This window comes from Mya arenaria, chromosome 2, assembly GCF_026914265.1.
Source record: "Mya arenaria isolate MELC-2E11 chromosome 2, ASM2691426v1".
NCBI classification, from domain to species: domain Eukaryota; kingdom Metazoa; phylum Mollusca; class Bivalvia; order Myida; family Myidae; genus Mya; species Mya arenaria.
This window is the reverse complement of record NC_069123.1, coordinates 14791448-14803295: the sequence shown is the minus strand read 5'-3', so window position 1 is coordinate 14803295 and position 11848 is coordinate 14791448. Positions and strand designations below refer to the sequence as shown.

The following is an 11848-nucleotide window of genomic DNA, read 5'->3' as shown; positions in this document are numbered from 1 at the left end:
TGTCCTTCATTGAAATAAAAAGTAAACAATGACGATTTAATGGGGGGATGGGGCGCCGGGTGCACCGTCCCCCCAACCCCGGATTCGTTAGTGCCTACCCACGTAAAAGCCATAAAATGCTAGGGTTAAAAGCCATCCTTCTGTAGCTCTCCCACTTCTGCAGTCTGTCAACAGCGGCACCTGGTGTTAACAGTATATGTTTCTGTATAGGATATTTAAAACCAACAACATCATGCGGGGTTAAAGGGAGCTTTATAATATAAACTAAAATATTGCTCCAAACTACAGACGCGTGCGAACAATACATATATAAAGCGCAGACAAACTAGCATATGGCAAACAATTACATAATGTGACCAGAGCATTACAATGTGAACACAAATATAACCACTCACAAGCAAATTCATAATAGAATAGCAAAGCATACATGTAATTACTAGCATGGAGCGAGGCTCCCAGAAAACCCCAAGAGAGGTCTCATGGCCAGAAGGTGTGAAAAACGGAGGCGCCAGCAGTAGTTTGTCTGTAAATGCAACAAAGTCTGCATACAAGCGTGGAGTTGACTGTTGTTGAGTTTGAAAAGGTCTGGTCGCGCCCTATAATGGCTGCATTTAATATGGTTTCACCTCGTCACATTCCTTAGTGTGACTTAAAACTGCAGTCTCACATATTGACCGTTTTGACAATTTTTACTTTAGTATATTTTTTGTCTTAGAATCAGTTTATTTTTGCGTCATTGTCTTGTAAACCAGTGAGGTAAGAATGCCGACAAACGATCAGATCACAGTTTTCCATATGTACTGTTTTATTCCCAAAACTCATTCTTCTTAAAGCATCAGTTAATGACGCTTTTTACCACAAAAACATGAAATTTTAAATGTTAATATGGAAAACGCTGCGATCTGATCCTTTTGTCACCAGTCTTATATAAACGATTTCCAGAGATTTACGCAAACATTTACTCATTCCAAGACAAAAAAAAACAAGTTGTCAAAACGGTATAATTGTGAGAGTGCATCTTTAAACCGGTTGATGAGATATTTGAGGAAGGAGTAATTTTTGTACCATAAATGCCACGAGACCTGCGAAATGACATCTAGGGTAGACTCACAGCTCTGACTATTTATTGGATAGGGTTTCATTTCTAAATTTTGGAACCCCTATAGCCAAAAATGACACTTGTTGCTGATAGTCCTACTGCACTGACCACTGACTGAACTAACTCGATTCAATCTTACCGTCGTTTCGCAAACCCTACGGCCGAAAATGGCACATGTTGCTGGTAACCCCACTGCATCGACCACTCTGTGAACTATTTCGATTCACTCATATTGCCACTTTGCAAACCCTACGGCCAAAAACAGCATTCGTGTATCTCTTGGACAAGTATATTTAAGCTTAAGTATTAAATTTTGTGAACTTTTAATTCAAAAAACTTCAAAAGTAAAAAGTGTAACATAGTGGAGTTTAATTTCGAAATTTGTATCTTTAAAATAGAAAAAATGCAAATAACTTGAAATAATGGCATATTTTAAAGGATGAGCAAGACTCGATCGCTATCAGTTCGTTGCCAAGAAAGTGTGGAGGTGACATAAAAGGGTACAGGGTATGTGGCTTGGTGAAGCTGTCCACATTCATAACGGCATTCGGAGCTCCTCGGCCATTTACGAAAAGAGCTTTCGATTGAAAATTGCCGAGGAGTCCGAATGTCATAATGGCACGGGTTGACCAGAGTAGGGAGAAAGGAGGCTTTCCAGCGCCATATTTGATTATCCTGACGGGATAAAATTCCGCCACCCTTTTTGGGGCGAAATCGCCAATCGGAACACCTCGGCCAGTGTTGGGAATTGGTCTATCTCGAAGCTTGCCGGAGATGGCCGAGTTGTTACGATTGGCGAAATCGCGTCTTGGCGGATAATCCATTTTTCGCGGGAAATCGTGGCGGGTTTAGGATAGTTCATAATGTCAATATTTCCTTGACGGGATATATAACCATTTTGAAAGAATAGATTTAATAGATGGTTTCTATTATATGACATAGCCATGTTGCTAGATGTTTATGAAAATACTCAAGTTAAATCTCAATCTCATTTTACCACATATAAAAAGGCAAAGTATGAATTTAAATATTGCATGTGTTTATATTTTTGAAAGCGTATTTTCTCATAGAATGTGATGATACATATTTTGTCAATATTTTAAAGAAGACTTATTCTAGACCATAAATGCTTGAGTAATTGATTAAAAATACAACAACAATGAATTGTACTCAAATACATATTTTGGCTATATAGAATATTTCCAACCTAGAACATTAATCAAGAGCGATAATCAACATAATCTATGATAGAATGCGCTTTTAAAAAGTGTAAAACATATATGATATTTAATCAGTTGTGATGCTATGTGGTAAAACTAGTTACGACTGAGATGGAGATTGGACTAAATTATTTTCGTGATATTGGGACCGGGGGCAGAATTACGTACAGTCTCAAGACTCAGAAAAGCACGTTAATCTTATTCATTTATAAAGAGTCGGCTTTATTCGGTTCGTTTCAAACAATGACATTCGGCAAACTTTATCATCAATACTCCACACACACACACCAAAACCCCCCACAAAAAAACGTGTATTTGCACACAATCTGTGTTAATTGATCTTAATCTTTTTGCCAAATTGTCTTATCAGATTTCCAATCTGAGTATCCTCGATGTTGAATTATTTAAATGGACCCTAAATGGCCCTGAACCAATAAACAAATACACAGGAAATTGGTGATGCACAGCAGGGGATTATCATGCCAGACATTCCTTAAACTAGGCCTTTAAACTATATAGACGGCCCTTAAATTTGTTTCATTTAAAATGGTGGAGTAAAAGAAAAGTTTTCTTGTTTTCAGCCTTATTTTAAGCAAAATGTTGCCTTCCGTCGTAGCATATATGACGTAACTTATCACGTGGTATACACGCACTGAGTTTTGTTCGTATTGCAAGCATATGGCCGCAAGGCCGCGCTACATTTATTACACCTATGTATCAAGGTTTCGTCTCTCCGGCGTGTGTGGGGGGGGGGGAGAGGGGGGGGGGCATAAAGAAGACTTTATATCGGTTTTATTCCCGACAGGCGGTGTGTTTTAACAAGTCTGGTGAGTCTGCCACCTGGGAAATAGACTTGGTCGGTATTTTGTCTCCAAACGAGTGGCGGTGCTTTGAAGGTCAACGTGCGTTGACGGGATGTAAGGCAAACTCATCTGCCCCAGATGGTGGCTCGGTGGGATCAGCGTAACGCCGACCAGACACGGCACTGTTCGACTACTTATAGTTATAACTCGTTAACTTCCTTTTATTTTTGCTACTTAAATGTGCATGTGTCTTTTAGCAAGCTAGATTAACACTACATCCGAACTCAAGTCATAGCTCAGAACTCAAATTAGTCTCATATTATGTCTTAAGTCCGCTCTCCATAAAACACCAAATGACTAGTGACATTAAGACCACTACGGCATTCACTTCCTTATAATAAACATCTATTTTCAAGTCCGATCAAAGGAATTGTGACATTAACAAAGGTTAAACATCAAATAAATTGTGACATTACGACCACTCCGGCCATCACTTTTTGGTAATAAATATTTGTTTTCAAGTTCGATCTCCATCATGAAAACATCAAATGATTACGATATTAAGACCACTCAGGCCCTTCACTTTCTTGTAATAAATAATTGTTTTCGTGACATTTTATTCATAACTGTGCATGTTTGAACACTCACCTGTAAAAGAAATGTATTTACTTATAATAAATCAGTAATTGTTATGACGACACTGTGCCCACGAAATATACATTACTGGACATTAACATTCCAACTTGCCAATGCATGTACATGTACTTTCCATTAAGTAACTACCATGAATTCGATGAATATGAAGAAAAGTAATGAATTAAATAAAAATCCGTGAAATAATTGTTAAATAAAAACAAACTGCAAACATTTTTGCCATACACATTTCGGTTCTGAAGGAGGGGCGAACACCAATAGGTTGGGCTCATAAGTAACGCCCCCTCTAACATCAATTCCTGTATACGTCCCTGGTGAATTAATTGAACACTTTTTATACAATGACCTCACCATTTGGCACTTGAAGAGATAAAGAGTTTCACGTAATCAAATTCGCATATTATAAGTACATCAATTTTCTTCATGCCTCCGCTTTAAAGTAACAGATTCTTTGAAACTGAACTTGAAATAAGTGTATGACTCATACACCTTCCTGGTAAATGTGTGCAAAAGTGTATATATGGCGCGAAAACTGCCATTATCAAACGCATGTACATCTGATTGAGTAGATTTCTTTTTTTTTTTGCAAATGTTAATTCTGTCTTGTCAGACCGGAAAATTCGATATGTCGCCATAGCCTCGGTGTCGTGGTTAGTACCGCTTTTTTACCTTGTGCCACTACTGTTCGGATTGTGGAAAGATTGATCTCGCGGCCAATAAAATTTTCAATTTTAGCAATATTTCTCTTTACTCTTCCGCAACGGTTAATGTCAAACTCGTACGAAGTTATTTACAGCAGAGACTGCGAGACGCCCAGAAAAAAAATCATTTAAAATGTACCATTATTAATGAAACAGTTTTAAAAGATAATAATAATAACCCCCCATTTCCTGTTGCCATTGTCATCTTCCCCTTCACCATCAAAACGCCTTCCGTTGCCATTGTTACATTATCCTTTGCCATCACTTCCTATCCCGTTGTCATTCATGATTGTTATCCATTCCGTTGTCAGTGTTACCTTTCCCTTCGCCACCACTACCCCTCTTGTTGCCATTGTGACCTTCCCCCGCCGTCACTACCCTTTCCGTTGCCGTTAAGATTCCCCTTCACCACCACTACCCCTCCCGTTGCCATTGTGACTTTCCCCCGCCGTCACTACCCTTTCCGTTGCCGTTAAGATTCCCCTTCGCCACCACTACCCCTCCCGTTGCCATTGTGACCTTCCACCGCCGTCACTACCCTTTCCGTTGCCGTTGCTAGATTCCCCTTCGCCACCACAACTCCTCCCGTTGCCATTGTTACCCCTTCCTTTGTCAGTGTTACCTGCCCCTTCGCCATCACTACCCCTCCCGTTGCCATTGTTACCTCCCCCCGCCATCACTACCCCCCCCCCCCCCGTTGGCGTTGTTAGATTCCCCTTCGCCACCACTTCCCCACACGTTGCCATTGTTACCCCTTTCGTTGTCAGTGTTACCTACCCCTTCGCCGGCATCACTACCCCTCCCGTTGCCGTTGTTAACCCTCCCGTTGCCATTGTTACCCCTTCCGTTGTCAGTGTTACCTACCCCTTCGCCGGCATCACTACCCCTCCCGTTGCCGTTGTAGCCCCTCCCATTGCCATTGTTACCCCTCCCGTTGCCATTGTTACCCCTTTCGTTGTCAGTGTTACCTACCCCTTCGCCGGCATCACTACCCCTCCCGTTGCCGTTGTTACCCCTCCCGTTGCCATTGTTACCCCTTCCGTTGTCAGTGTTACCTACCCCTTCGCCGGCATCACTACCCCTCCCGTTGCCGTTGTTACCCCTCCCGTTGCCATTGTTACCCCTTTCATTGTCAGTGTTACCTACCACTTCGCCGGCATCACTACCCCTCCCGTTGCCGTTGTTACCCCTCCCGTTGCCATTGTTACCCCTTTCGTTGTCAATGTTACCTACCCCTTCGCCGGCATCACTACCCTTCCCGTTGCCGTTGTTACCCCTCCCGTTGTCATTGTTACCCCTCCCGTTGCCATTCTTACCCCTCCTGTTGCCATTGTTACCCCTCCCGTTGCCATTGTTACCCCTCCCGTTGCCATTGTTACCCCTTCCGTTGTCAGTGTTACCCCTCCCGTTGCCATTGTTACCCCTCCCGTTACCATTGTTACCCCTTCCGTTGTCAGTGTTACCCCTCCCGTTGCCATTGTTACCCCTTCCGTTGTCAGTGTTACCTACCCCATTCGCCGTCATTTACCCTTCTGTTGCCGTTGTTACCCCTTCCGTTGTTAGTGTAACCTACCCCTTCGCCGTCATTACCAATCCCGTTGCCGTTAAGATTCCCCTTCGCCACCACTACCCCTCCCGTTGCCATTGTTACCCCTTCCTTTGTCAGTGTTACCTTTCCCTTCGCCACCACTACCCCTCCCGTTTCCATTGTTACCCCTTCCTTTGTCAGTGTTACCTGCCCCTTCGCCACCACTACCACTCCCGTTGCCATTGTTACCCCTTCCTTTGTCAGTGTTACCTGCCCCTTCGCCATCACTACCCCTCCCGTTTCCATTGTTACCCCTTCCTTTGTCAGTGTTACCTGCCCCTTCGCCATCACTACCACTCCCGTTTCCATTGTTACCCCTTCCTTTGTCAGTGTTACCTGCCCCTTCGCCATCACTACCCCTCCCGTTTCCATTGTTACCCCTTCCTTTGTCAGTATTACATGCCCTTCGCCACCACTACCACTGCCGTTGCCATTGTTACCCCTTCCTTTGTCAGTGTTACCTGCCCCTTCGTCATCACTACCCCTCCCGTTTCCATTGTTACCCCTTCCTTTGTCAGTGTTACCTGCCCCTTCGCCATCACTACCACTCCCGTTTCCATTGTTACCCCTTCCTTTGTCAGTGATACCTGCCCCTTCGCCATCACTACCCCTCCCGTTGCCGTTGTTACCGCTTCATTTATCAGTGTTACCTGCCTCTTCGCCATCACTTCCGCTCCCGTTGCCGTTGTTAGATTCCCCTTCGCCAGCACTTTCACTCCCGTTGCCAGTGTTACCACTTCCGTTGTCAGTGTAGCCTACCCCTTCGCTTACATTACCAATCCCGTTGCCGTTAAGATTCCCCTCCGCCACCACTACCCCTATCGTTGCCATTGAAACCTTCCCCCCGCCGTCACTGTCCTTTCTGTTGCCGTTAAGATTCCCCTTCGCCATCATTACCCCTCTTGTTGCCATTGTTACCATCCCCCTTCGTCATTACTACGCCTCCCGTTAATTGCTACTGTTACCACCTGGTTATCTGTCTCCGTCATGCCCCCCCCCCCTACCCACACGCACACTATCCCCAGTCGTCGTCGTTATCACTCTTATCACCAGTCCGTTGTCACCGTTATAAGTACCTTTTCCCTCCTACTTCTTCCTCCTCCTACACTGGCCGTTATAACCCGCTATATATTTCCGGGGTCAACGCCGTTATTACTCTCTTCGACATTAGTTTAACCATAGGAAACTAAAAACTTCCGTTTGCACATCGCCATCGTTACCACGTCCTTATTTTAGCCGTCTTTCTCACAACTGCCCTACACTGCCCCAAACCCCATCGACGTCGGCACGAACCATTTCGCGACCCCCCCCCCCCAAAAAAAAAAAAACAACAAAAAAAACAAACAAACAAAACAAACAAACAAAAAAACACGGTCTGACATTCGTTCCTCTTTAAATAGCTCTTATCCTCCCCAAGCCGTTGTCACAACCCCGTTCACCCTCAATACCCTCCTCCCAATTTTATATAATCGCACCCGTCGTTATTATTTTAGCCGACTTTCAACCTTGGAACCGCTACCCTACGCTAACACCAACACCAACGACTTCGGTACCAACCATTTCGCGACCCCCACCCCCACCCACCCCACCCGGTCACCTACGTTACTGACTCTCATTATCCTGCCATTATTTAGCTTCCATGATGTTGCCGTTGTACCCACAACTTAGTACCCCTTTAAACATCTCCTATCCTTCCAGTTTTACCAAATTAATTTAGGTTCTGAGGGAGGGGCGCAAGTCAAAAGATTACGCCCTAAGTTACGCGCCCTCTAACATCGAATCCTGGAACCGCCCCTGTAATTATCTATATCCATTTTCTGTAAACAGTAACTAAAACATTTTTTTTCAATGATAATATATAGCGTTCCAAACTCACGCTCAAACATAATTGACAGGTGCAAAATTATTTGATTTCGCGCCAAGTTTATAAGTATGTTCGTTTGCATATGTTGTTAACTTAAAGCATAAATACTCGGTGACATTTATTTAAGGGTTCGGGGTGACTTGAGTATAAAAACATGCCAGATGAGCACAAAGGGTAGTTAAGTTTGTAAACGCAAAGACCGTTGAACTAAAGGTCATCTGCTTTAATGTTCAGAAAAGGTAATTACTGGTTTCGTTTAACATCACGAGTATTTGGGACATAATTTATTCATCGAAACACAACTTTAAACAGAAATTTTGAAATCAGGCGAAATGATAAAAAAAGCTAATTTATTTTGCTGTGTCAAACCAGACTTTAAAGAGGTTTAATATTTTGAAGTCGTTGACCCATATTCGGGATAAGTTTTCGGTCCGCCGGAGTATGACTAATCATTTTTCAAAAATGGACCTTGGATACAGACATTTTTGAAAAATGATTACTATGCTGTTATACGATATAGAACATGACTCACCCGCTCATCTGAAGGTGCGGCTGGGTTAAAGAATGTCAGTCCCTGTAGTTTTCATTTTAGAAATGTACTGACGAAGGTTCAGTCTTAAAATAGCGACCTTTAAATTTCTACATAGTAGATCTAATAAGCATTTCATGTTTGTATAGAAATAATTTGTTGGAGTCTTTTTTGTCAGAATACTTCATCCAAACCAGGCAATTAGAGAACCATGATTTATACCTTTCAGATCAAACGGAATCTAAGCTATTTCAATTTAACACGTGACACATAGTTCACTCCGTTTATACCATGTTGTATTTAAAACTTGGACCAATCCAGTATAAATTTATAAACACAAAGATACACGAGATACATGAAACTCGCGTATCTTTGTGTCTCTGCACGATGTCCTCGGGCTGGTAATTTTTAAAATTGCCCCCAATCTCGTGTAAACTGTGATATTCAAATACTCAATCATGTATTATTTTTATCATGAAAAGTGTTCTTTGTAAAGGAATTTTAAATAGTGCAGACTTCCGTGGAGTTCGAATCGATTCCAGAATCAACTGTTCAGTGCTCCGAAATTATAACCGGGAAATCCATCGATTAAAAGCAATATTTCAATCAAGCTGACTTGGAAATTCCTGGGGGAATTTTCGAAAACAAAAATAAAAATTATCTTGGTAAGTGACAATTATTGTCTTGCACACTATGTCATTCATACAATTTAATGTTTAATATTGCAAAAAAACTTATTATATTGAATTATCGGTGAATGAGCAGTGATCATTTCGAAAAGTTCGTGTTTGATTTTAACGTTTTGCTCGTCTGCAATATTCCATGGCATTACACATGTCAGTGACAATGTCTCACTTGACAGGGGCAGCTCCAGGAATTTGCGTTCAAGAGGGGGAGGGGGGATAACTTACCTTTTGACGTGTGACCCTCCGCAAAAACAGAAATGTATATGGCATATAATGTGATGCTCGCCAAATGGGTATAACCCGGTTAATAAGCTCACCCCCCCCCCCCCCCCTGCATATAATATTTATATTTACAGAGAGTTATTTATGGTAACCCCCTCAAACAATATTTTTAAAAGGTCTGGTTCGATTTGAGCGAACTTTTTTCTCTGATTTTGACATTGAAAGTAAACTTGGGTTTTTTGTAAGGGGGGGGGGGGGGCAGACTCGAGACAGAAATACACATGAAATGTCAAAATAATAACAAAGTATCCCTGATCGCTCATTATTGTAGCTAGGTGCGCCAGGTGACCCCACCCCAAAACTTGCTCCTAAACCAAAGATGTTTCATACAAATTTTTAACTTACTGCAACAAAAACATGATAAAGATACAAGATAATTGTAAACAACATTCAAAAGTGAACTTACATGTTGATTGACATTTTAAAAGATCTAACACAAACTGCCATGCAAATGTCATATTTCTTAAATTCACCAAATTGTAATTGTAAGGGTTTTATATGAAAGTTATAAAATGTCATGGAATTTCAACTGCCATAATTTCCCCAAATTACAGTAGAGTCCTTTTCAAAAAAAGCTGAAAAAACACTGCAAAAGTTATGAAAACAAACCATTTCAGCACATGTATCATCATAATAATATTTGTTGTAATTGTAAAGAAAAAGGTTACTCATATATAATTATATCTACCCCTTTGTTTCATAGATTTAAGTAAAACAAAGAAATTGTATTCTACAAACATTTATATGTTATGCCTTGTCAAGTTGTCTTGTCATTTTCTTTACAAAATGATCACTGTGATGTTTTTACTTCATTTAGTAATAAAACCTTGACTTAAATTGTGGACATTGTGTCTGTTTTGACAGATGCAGGGTAGATTATTTACTTAATTTTGACAACTCTAGTAGTAGTTGACAAGTCTATGTTGTTGCTTCAAAGGCAAATTTTCTACTTACAAATAATATCCATGATTTTTTGTTTAACCAGGACTACTACAAACAATACCATACTCATTGTTCTTGAGATAATATTTTGTTACCATGAAGATTGGGAATTGCAGCCTTTTATTATTATTGAAATTACCTAAAACGGTCTTGTCATAACAATAACTTTAGAATCCTTGGTCCAACCTTCACCAATTCAGGTCATACTGTTATAGACAGAATATCTCAGTCGGTTTGATTATCAGCCTCAGTCACAGTATTTACTGGGTTTGCTCTCTAAATTTGGCTAACATACAACCAGTTATCACCAAACTGGGTGTCCTATCAATAGTGCAGACACATAGAACTATATTGTTTACATATAAATTGTGTTTTGTTGAAATATTACAACTTGTTTGCTACAATTTGGTGGTGATGGTGCTGTCTCAAAATCTTGTTATCCCGCCAACTATTGTTTCTGAGAGTTTTGTTGCTTGATTTTTTCTCTTTTAATACTAATAAAACTATTGTATACTAAATACAAATACATTTGTATAGATGAAAAAGTATTGTGCATCAGCTTTTTACAGTCTTATACATATATATAAAAAAGTAAACTCATCAATCATAGAATATTCTACAGGCCTAAGTTTTTCTATAGTACCCACGGGTTCGACTATCAGACCCATTCCCCTAACAAAATATATCATGATGATATTTTTCCCAATCTTCAGAAAAAAATCCAAATCAAAAGTAAAAACAAAACAAAACAGACTTCAAAAAAGCAATTTCTTTTTTTGTTGTTATGAAAGTCTTTTTACCTGTACTGGTTCATTCCACATCCTAATTAATTTTGTGATGTAAAGTTTTTGGGATATTTAATTCAGAAATGGTTGATTTTCATCACATTCAGAGATCAGAATGAATCATTATCAGTCATGATTTATTGCAATAGACATTTACACCCCAAGGATTGATATTTCAGGCAGTTCAGGTCTTTTGAAAGGGAAAAAAACTAATATTTTAATAATTTCTTCATTCACAGGAGACTGAAACGCTTGTTATTTTAACTGTAAAACTTTCCAATTTCAGCATATTTTGCAACACAATTTTTCAAAAACCTTTAGGGTTCTTTTCCCCAAATGGGCAGAAAAAGCCCTGATCTAAACAAATAAGTTCAAGTTCCTTAATTTCTGTGTCATTTCATATTTAATGTTTTATGTCTTTAGAAAGAGCATTCCACCATTTTAGTCCAACCACAGCTATTTAAGTCAGTCAGGAATCCTGGTTCTGGGAACAATAAATTGAATTACATCAGATGTTCTTAGTTTGTATTTTCACGGACCTATAAAGCATGGATTGGCAACTGCCCCATATCGGTGAAACGATAAGAAATAATAATTTACCCACAATCCTTGGCGCGCGCTCGGCAAATATCGAAAAATTCCGCCGAATCTCCGATCGGTGATTAACGGCAATCTTCGGTTATTTCCGCCAACTC

At 40.5% G+C, this 11848-nt stretch overlaps 1 protein-coding gene across 1 annotated transcript; it reads left to right on the top strand.

Annotated features, from left to right (window-relative positions):
* The first annotated feature begins 441 nt into the window (after positions 1–441).
* On the top strand, positions 442–6040 carry LOC128213463 (calphotin-like). The gene is made up of 3 exons (XM_052919185.1): positions 442–525; positions 3125–3282; positions 5245–6040. Exons 1-3 carry the CDS (start codon positions 442–444, stop codon positions 6038–6040), a joined length of 1038 nt encoding a protein of 345 aa, XP_052775145.1.
* The last annotated feature ends 5808 nt before the right edge of the window (positions 6041–11848 follow it).

What these genes read in the sequence shown, in the direction of transcription:
- LOC128213463 (XM_052919185.1), top strand. Translation starts at nt 442, where the DNA reads ATGGAGCGAGGCTCCCAGAAAACCCCAAGAGAGGTCTCATGGCCAGAA. An exon ending in GCGCCAGCAGTAGTTTGTCT is followed by an intron (nt 526 to 3,124) that starts GTAAATGCAACA and finishes TATTCCCGACAG; the next exon opens with GCGGTGTGTTTTAACAAGTC. An exon ending in GGTGGCTCGGTGGGATCAGC is followed by an intron (nt 3,283 to 5,244) that starts GTAACGCCGACC and finishes TTTCGTTGTCAG; the next exon opens with TGTTACCTACCCCTTCGCCG.